Below are 9,581 nucleotides of genomic sequence, written 5' to 3' on the forward strand. Positions count from 1 at the left end.
TATTTAAAAGGCTACAGCTAAAAAGTTAACCCCTAATTATAATTCTTGAAACCTGCAAGGTTGTATCAAGTGAAGACAGTACAGGTTATAGGATCCTGGTATCAGAAGTTATGCACGCATAGAGCAAATGAACATAGAAAAGTAACAGGTGATGCAAACCGGATTCTGACACGTTTCATCAGTCTTCGCAAGGAAAGGGACGTCAACTACTATTTCCCAAGTTTGCACTTGAACCAAAGAGCACTCGAGATAGGAATCGAAATACATCTTCTGACATGAAATCTCTAAGCGTATATTAACAGGACGTGGCAGACTATTAACACCTTGGAACCAAAATGCACATAGTACTAATTCTAGCAGCTACCCTCAACAAAAAGTCATTGTGGCTTTAACTTGTTATTAACTTGCTATTGATTCTGCAATCAAAAGCACAGGCTATTCTAAAAGCTTCAAGTATTTTCGAACTCATGTCAGCTTGTTAGGATTGTGTCTTTGATTCTTTGTATAACTTTATAAGAATTAGATAAGGTTAGAGATCTATCTTGATTAGGATATTGGGTCTCATCATGATTAGAAGTTTGAATCATATTCTAATTAGGAAGTTAGGCTAGAGATAGAGTTTTGATTTTCCTATATATATTCTTCTATTATTAGAGGAAAAACTAAGCAGATGAGAGAGAACCAATATTCTTGTAATTTACGGTTAGCAGATGACGTAACTTGATTTAAGAATATTGTGCGAGAGGTGAGGGTTTCATAGTCTTTGTCCGTACAAAAGATTATATCATTGGGAGAGGGTTTCGCAGTCTTTGTCCGTTCAATAGATTATAAGGAGAGGGCATTAGAGATAATATGAGAGTTGATTATGTATGTGAGGTTGAAAGATTGAGAGACGAGAGTTGAGTGGTTCTTCTTGTAGTTCTCCCTAATACATAGTGGATTTCTCGTATTGTTGCCCGTGGACATAGGTCGAAGTTGGTCGACTGAACCACGTAAATCTCGGTATTCTTTCTTCTTGATTGTGGTTGTTTTATATCTTGTCAATTGTGGGTTGCTTCCAAGTTGCGGAGATCGTAGTACGCAGGGGATTAAAATTCTCCAACAAGTGGTATCAGAGCATGTTGATGGATCCGAGAGTGAGTTCCCAAGATAGACGTTGTACTAAAGTGAAGATCAGTGGTGTTACAAGAATCAAGATGAAGAGAAAGAAAAAGGAAGATTAAGTTGTCTTCTGATTGAGGGTTTGGAGGTAGATTTTGGTATTCCAGGAGTTGATTTGTAGGTTTTTCATAGGTGACACTGACATGCTGCAGACTATGCAGCAAGAAGCCCTCCATCTCGCAGGGAAAGCCCTTGATGAGTTTGATATCACAGACTCCACTGAGATTGCACGCTTCATCAAGAAGGTATATATGCTCTAAATTATGAATACTGAGACGCAAGTCCTTTCCCCCCTCTTCCTTCCCTTAGAAATCGTGTCGGTACAGGAGTTCGACAAGTTGTATGATCCAGGGTGGCAATGCATCGTTGGTACTGATTTTGGCTCATTCGTCACACATCACAGGGGTTGCTTCATCTATTTTAGTATAGGAAGCCTTGCAATCTTGCTCTTCAAGGGATCAGCAGCTCCTCACGTCGAGACTGAGCGGTCAATAGCGAAGGAGCTGGTGAAGGCATGAATCCTCTGCTTTTTTATTATTATCCTCTGACCCTTATTGTTGTTATTTTAAAGGGGATAAATTGTAATGTAATGAGGAATACATCTCCTGTTTTGCTTCATACAACACAGTTTTCTGTCTGTCTGTAATTTTTTAGTATGGAAAAATACACTTGATTTAAAAGGCTACAGCTAAAAAGTTAACCCCTAATTATAATTCTTGAAACCTGCAAGGTTGTATCAAGTGAAGACAGTACAGGTTATAGGATCCTGGTATCAGAAGTTATGCACGCATAGAGCAAATGAACATAGAAAAGTAACAGGTGATGCAAACCGGATTCTGACACGTTTCATCAGTCTTCGCAAGGAAAGGGACGTCAACTACTATTTCCCAAGTTTGCACTTGAACCAAAGAGCACTCGAGATAGGAATCGAAATACATCTTCTGACATGAAATCTCTAAGCGTATATTAACAGGACGTGGCAGACTATTAACACCTTGGAACCAAAATGCACATAGTACTAATTCTAGCAGCTACCCTCAACAAAAAGTCATTGTGGCTTTAACTTGTTATTAACTTGCTATTGATTCTGCAATCAAAAGCACAGGCTATTCTAAAAGCTTCAAGTATTTTCGAACTCATGTCAGCTTGTTAGGATTGTGTCTTTGATTCTTTGTATAACTTTATAAGAATTAGATAAGGTTAGAGATCTATCTTGATTAGGATATTGGGTCTCATCATGATTAGAAGTTTGAATCATATTCTAATTAGGAAGTTAGGCTAGAGATAGAGTTTTGATTTTCCTATATATATTCTTCTATTATTAGAGGAAAAACTAAGCAGATGAGAGAGAACCAATATTCTTGTAATTTACGGTTAGCAGATGACGTAACTTGATTTAAGAATATTGTGCGAGAGGTGAGGGTTTCATAGTCTTTGTCCGTACAAAAGATTATATCATTGGGAGAGGGTTTCGCAGTCTTTGTCCGTTCAATAGATTATAAGGAGAGGGCATTAGAGATAATATGAGAGTTGATTATGTATGTGAGGTTGAAAGATTGAGAGACGAGAGTTGAGTGGTTCTTCTTGTAGTTCTCCCTAATACATAGTGGATTTCTCGTATTGTTGCCCGTGGACATAGGTCGAAGTTGGTCGACTGAACCACGTAAATCTCGGTATTCTTTCTTCTTGATTGTGGTTGTTTTATATCTTGTCAATTGTGGGTTGCTTCCAAGTTGCGGAGATCGTAGTACGCAGGGGATTAAAATTCTCCAACAAGTGGTATCAGAGCATGTTGATGGATCCGAGAGTGAGTTCCCAAGATAGACGTTGTACTAAAGTGAAGATCAGTGGTGTTACAAGAATCAAGATGAAGAGAAAGAAAAAGGAAGATTAAGTTGTCTTCTGATTGAGGGTTTGGAGGTAGATTTTGGTATTCCAGGAGTTGATTTGTAGGTTTTGCTGTGCTCTGAATGCAATGGGAGGGTCTGATTTTTTAAATTATGCTCAGATTGGTCAGACAATGCTGAAAAGTTCTGATGGTGATGACGAGGCAGATCTAATGGCAGATAGAGCAAACAAGTATGCGACAGATGAGACTGGCGTAGAAAATCAGATGTGATTCTAGCAGTAGAGTTGTTAGCATATAATTATTCAGAGTCATCGTGGGAGCAGTAGTTGGTTGGTGTGTAGACTCGAGGAGGACAGTGCCAGATTAAGTGGAGCTTGCAAGCAGGCACGATTGAGTAACATAAATGCTGATAGAGATGGTGACATTGGACTTGAAGGCGATGAACGCTCATATTCGGCCCAAGCTAAGTGATGGAAGAGATGGAGGCATCTGGCTCGTAGTGTGGAGTAGGAGAGGTGCACCGATATGATTCGAGACAAGCGATGCAGGTGGAGTACGAGGACAGCAAGTGGGGGAAAAGCTACTGCCAAGTTTAGTTTGGGAGAAGAAGCATGGTTGATTTGCTTCTAATTTTAGAGGTGGTGAAAATCTATTGGTGTACACAAGATAGTTGGAGGCGCCACAGTGAAGCAGATGATAACGAGTAGCGAGGGTCACGGGACATCTCAGTTGGAGTGCAGGTGCTTCGATTTGAAGTGCGAAAGGAATAGAAGACGCTAGCAGGAGAGGTAAAGTTTCAAGACGACAATGGAAGATCTTCGAGGTGGTTTGGGAATTAAATCCAAGGTGGAGATTGTTAGGATTGTGTCTTTGATACTTTATATAACTTCATAGGAATTAGATAGGGTTAGAGATCTATCATGATTAGGATATTGAGTCTCATCATGATTAGGAGTTTGAATCCTATTCTAATTAGGAAGTTAGGCTAGAGATAAAGTTTTGGTTTTCCTATATATATTCTTCTATTATTGGAGGAAAAATTAAGCAAATGAGACAGAGCCAATATTCTTGTAATCTAAGATTAACAGAGGACGTAACCTGATTCAAGAATATTGTGTGAGAGGCGAGTTTTTCGTAGTCTTTGTCCGTGCAAAATATTACATCATTAGGAGAGGGTTTCGCAGTCTTTGTCCATTCAAAAGATTGTAAGGAGAGGGCTTTGGAGGTAATATGAGAGTTGATTATGTATGCGAGGTTGAAAGATTGAGAGACGAGAGTTGAGTGGTTCTTCTTGTAGCTCTCCCTGATACATAGTGAATTTCTCGTATTGTTTCTCGTGGACGTAGGTCGAAGTTGGTCGACTAAACCACGTAAATCTTGGTGTTCTTTCTTCTTGATTGTGGTTGTTTTATATCTTGTCGATTGTGAGTTGGCTTCCAAGTTGCGCAAATCATAGTAGCCGGGGAGACTAAAATTCCCCAAGACAGCTAACTGTTTTAAGAAAGATCTAAACAAGAAAGTGCTTATTGGCTCTATAACTTTTTAACCAAAGAAGACATAAGGGCATTACCAAGAACCTGAGATGTAGCGAAACATCAGAGGGTGACAACAAAAGGAGGAGCATCCCTCCTTGGGCTAGCAAAGCAGTACACACAAACTTTCTTGACCTAAGCATCCGGAGTGTCATCATCATCATCCTCCTTGATAACCTCCTGTTGAGGGCGAGAGATGCCCACACCGCCGTGGAAGCTATTTAATCCGAAGAGAAAACAACCCAAGCTTGAGTTTAAGCCAAACTCAAAACCAATCAATCACAAGCAATAACGAATACACAGATAAAACAGTAAGTAAATGAGACGAGACAACATATTTACGTGGTTCGACAAACTTGCCTACGTCCACGGGAGCCGTACGAATAATTTATTGTTTAACCACAAGAAATTACAAAGCTTGAAATAGAGAAGATCTAAAACTTGAGATCTCTCAAAATACGCGTGTGATTTTAATCTAAAATCACCGCTCAATTTCTCTTCTCAAAAAACCCTTCTCAAAACCCTTAAGAAGTTGTCGTTGTTGAGCGCTGCGGAAGCTAAACAACCAAACCAATGTGCTTCGAGAAATCAAATCAAACAAACGTCGAGAGAAGGCCAAACGAACCAAATCAATGCCACAAACACAAACAACCAATTTTAACGTGGTTCGGCAAGTTGCCTACGTCCACGGGGCAAGAAGGGGATAGAGTTTTTCACTAATAGAGAAGAAGAGTACAAACTGAGATTACAAATCACTCAAACTCACTAATTAATCTACAAATCACTCAAACTCACTAATTAATCTCACCAACAAATCTCTAATTCTCTCCAAACAAAACCCTAATCAATAGCTCAGAAAATACCTCTTTTGTGCTCCAAATATCCTCAATTTTCTTTTCAATTCTCTCTTCCAATTGTTCCATATATATAGAAATCCTAAAATCATAAACATACTAGGAATTCTAAATCAAAAAACAAAATAGATTAGGAATCCTAATAAGCTGTTATCAAAACGGATTTGGAATCATGTTACCAAAACAGATTAGGAATCTTAATAATCTGTTACCAAAATAAATTAGGAAACATATTAGGAACCTGTTATCCAACAATTCTCCACATCAGCTAAGTTTTTTCAAAACTGAGCCGACACCAATACCAACCAAACATCTCACTTGTTACGTCCAGTACGAAGTGGAACAAATCCACGACAACGGACTCAATACACAATAAGTCGAGAACCCAAACGAGAATGCGAACAAACTCCAAATATCGGTATCAACTCACCAAACCGGCCGCATCATAAACGACTGCCTACGTAACCTCTTGCCTAAGGAACCAAGCCTTCACGTAGTTCACCCAAACGGCCTCCAAAGGGTCTCAATCAAATAGAAAAGTTTGCAACTCTTCACCAATATCACCAACGGATCTGCAACTGATAGCGCTCCTAATGGCCCCAAACTGAAACAAACAACTCTTCACCAATATCACCAACGGATCTGCAACTGATAGCGCTCCTAATGGCCCCAAACTGAAACAAATCAAACATCTCCACCTGAGGTGAACCAATTGCAACTGATAGCGCTCCTAATGGCCCCAAACTGAAACAAATCAAACATCTCCACCTGAGGTGAACCAATGGCCGTATCCAAAACATGTCCACCAGCTGCACTCGAATTCAAAACCAACTCATCATCTGCATCCAAATCTAAATAATCTCTAAACGGTGTCACCTCAGCTAGAATCCTAAATGACGCAGTATGATTTGGAGTATGTGGAGTAATCTCCACCCAATGTGAAGTAGCATCACCCTCCACCTGCGATGATATCCCAATGATCTGATTAATACTCTCCATCTACCGAGAGTCAAATGTGACATACCTGCTCAGAACAAAATTAGAAGCTCCTAACTGATAATCAAACAAACCTCTAAATCCCAAACGTACAATCGGATCAAATCTCACATCCTCGATGTGACTAAATACTGGGCAACCAAATATCCGACACAACCCAAAATCTAAAGCAGCTCTACCAGATCCAAAATATCCACACGCAACAGTCGGCAACCTATGACCAAGATGACCCAAATATGTCGAAGCTCCAAAACCAAAACCAATGCTCGACAACCAACGTCGATCCCCCTCCAGTAAGGAACGATCCATAAAAACTGTCATCTCATATCGTCACCCCAATGTCTCCACATCAATGAAGTGTCTCAAACTGCCATGAGCTCGGCACAAATGCAAGAAAGAACTCCTACCAAAACTAGAACGACGGGTTACCTTTCTGCCAATACACTTCTTCCCATTGTTGTTGACTTCTAGGATTTCACACCAATAGGACCTGGTTGCAACACACTAATACCTAGAACAATCCACAACTGCAGAAACCAAATACCGATTACCTCCCAATGATGCCTGCTTGGAAGGCCCCCAATTGCCTAACTGAACACCACCTAAACGACCCCTCGATCGATGGATAGAAGTACCAAACTCCACCTCGGTCTTCTTGCTCATATAAATGTGCTCAAAGGACTTTAATTTGTAGGTCAAATCACTCCTCAACAAACGATGCACGATATAACCAATCAAATAACCCAGCTTTAACAAATACCACAGTCTAGCCAAATCCAAAGAAGTCATTAGCTCTCTATCAAACATCATGCTCCTAATCAAATAATATAAATTATTCCTCCTGACGTCCTTTATCACAATCATGGACCCCAATGTGACCTTCAAACGTGAATCGACCAAGGTCACCCTATAGCCTTCTGCCTCCAAAACTCCAAGTGAAATGATGTTCTTCTTCAACTGAGGAACGAACCCTACTCCAACCAACTCCCGAATCACTCTGTCACTCATCCTAATCCGAACGGTACCGATACCACCAATAGGATATTCATGATCATTACCCATGAGCACGACCTCCCCTCTTTCCAACTCCTGAAAGCTGGAGAACCAATCCATATTCATGATCATTACCCATGAGCACGACCTCCCCTCTTTCCAACTCCTGAAAGCTGGAGAACCAATCTCTCCTAGGGCAAATATGACAAGAAGTACTCGAATCCAACATTAACTCTGTAGAGTCGGTAACACAAACTGATGGTAGTACAGATAACGAGTAGCCCGAGGAATCCGAATATAAATTATTGCCACTAGCCTTGACAACATTCACCTGTGAAGCTTGAATAGCTTTCCCCTTATTCTTCCCGGCTCGATCAACCAACTTTGGGCATTCGTATTTCTAATGTCCATCCTCTTTACAAAAGGCACACTGATTCCTACGAACTCTAAGATGTGCCCCCTCTAGATTGCGACATCCTACCACGGTTTGGACTCTTTGCTCTTGCGACCAATGCCCCTACTACCGGCTCAACTGAAGTTTTCTTATCCTTTGTTCGAAGCTGATAATTCACAAGTATAGCGGTAACCTCACTATAAGAAAGAGATGCCTTCCCATTAATAAGAGTAAGAACGAATGTCTCATATTCCTCGTCAGGTAAGGAACTCAACAATAACAACGCCTTCTCCTCATCTTCAATCATCACATCTACATTCGTCAAATCCGTAAGAAGCTTCGTGTAGTGGTTCATGTGATCACCAATGGAGGGCCCCTTCTTTAATTGGAAGCGATAAAGCCTCCTCTTCAAATGCAAGCGGTTCTCTACACTCTTGGTCAAATACTTGCCCTCTAGGATCTCCCAAATCTTCTTAGCCGAAGTCTCATTGATCACATCATATTTTAAATCTTGAGTCAAACAAGATCTAATCACACCACACGCCGTTCTATTCATCTTTTTCCAAACATTCTCCTCAATGTCGTCCAGTTTCCCGTCCAACTCTAAAGTATCTTCTAAATTTTACGCATTGAGAGCATCCAAGTCTTCACATCTCCAAAGACTAAAATTATTTGTGCCATTAAACTTCTCCACATCTATCTTCATAGAGTGGATATTCAAACTTTGGACGGTCTTCACGCCGTAAGTACCCTCCACAACTCCTTCTTTTCCGACCATCTTTCTCAAAGCACCAAAACAAATATGGAACAAATAAAGAATAGATCCAAAACTGAAAAAGATGGAGTCTTTACTAAAAAGATCTCACCTTTATCACCAAACGAAACCCTAGGCGAGCCTCCAAAACGACATACTCCTCCAAATAGCCCAAGTGTAGCCCGAGCTCTGATACCACTTGTTGAGCGCTGCGGAAGCCAAACAACCAAACCAACGTGCTTCGAGAAATCAAATCAAACGAACGTCGAGAGAAGGCCAAACGAACCAAATCAATGCCACAAACATAAACAACCAATTTTAACGTGGTTCGGCAAGTTGCCTACGTTCACGGGGCAAGAAGGGGATAAGGTTTTTCACTAATAGAGAAGAAGAGTACAAACTGAGATTACAAATCACTCAAACTCATCAATTAATCTCACCAACAAATCTCTAATTCTCTCCAAACAAAAGCCTAATCAATAGCTCAGAAAATACCTCTTTTCTGTGCTCCAAATATCCCTAATTTTCTTCTCAATTCTCTCTTCCCAGAAAATACCTCTTTTCTGTGCTCCAAATATCCCTAATTTTCTTCTCAATTCTCTCTTCCAATTGTTCAATATATATAGAAATCCTAAAATCATAAACATACTAGGAATTCTAAAACAAAAAACAAAACAGATTAGGAATCCTAATAACCTGTTACCAAAACAGATTTGGAATCATGTTACCAAAACAAATTAGGAATCCTAATAATCTGTTACCAAAATAAATTAGGAAATATATTAGGAATCTGCTATCCAACAGTCGCCGCCACAGAGATGAAAAATCGCCTTTGTTAAAATCGCGAGAGAGAGCTCAAATTAATCTCGTGAACAAGGTTTCCCTTTTATAGGGTAACCCTAAGCCTCCAGCTGGTTTCCACCCACGCAGGCGAGCTCTTCTACCCGCTCCGCAAGCGAGCTCGTCCTCGCCTCCATCAGGCGAACTCGGGGTCTTAGGCGAGCTCAGAAACTCCAGCAGGCGAGGTCCACGCACAGGCTCGCAGGCG

General features: G+C 40.4%; 1 protein-coding gene across 1 annotated transcript in view; it reads left to right on the top strand.

Annotated features, from left to right (window-relative positions):
* LOC109848002 (dynein light chain 1, cytoplasmic-like) overlaps positions 1-1,779 on the top strand; it is a 3,295-nt gene extending 1,516 nt beyond the window's left edge. The window contains exons 2-3 of the mRNA XM_020417253.1: positions 1,294-1,406; positions 1,488-1,779. Of these exons, the coding sequence (XP_020272842.1) occupies positions 1,294-1,406; positions 1,488-1,679 (305 nt within the window). The 3' untranslated portion in view covers positions 1,680-1,779. The remainder of the gene's footprint in view (positions 1-1,293; positions 1,407-1,487) is intronic.

Source organism: Asparagus officinalis, chromosome 7 (genome assembly GCF_001876935.1).
Source record: "Asparagus officinalis chromosome 7, Aspof.V1, whole genome shotgun sequence".
NCBI lineage: Eukaryota > Viridiplantae > Streptophyta > Magnoliopsida > Asparagales > Asparagaceae > Asparagus > Asparagus officinalis.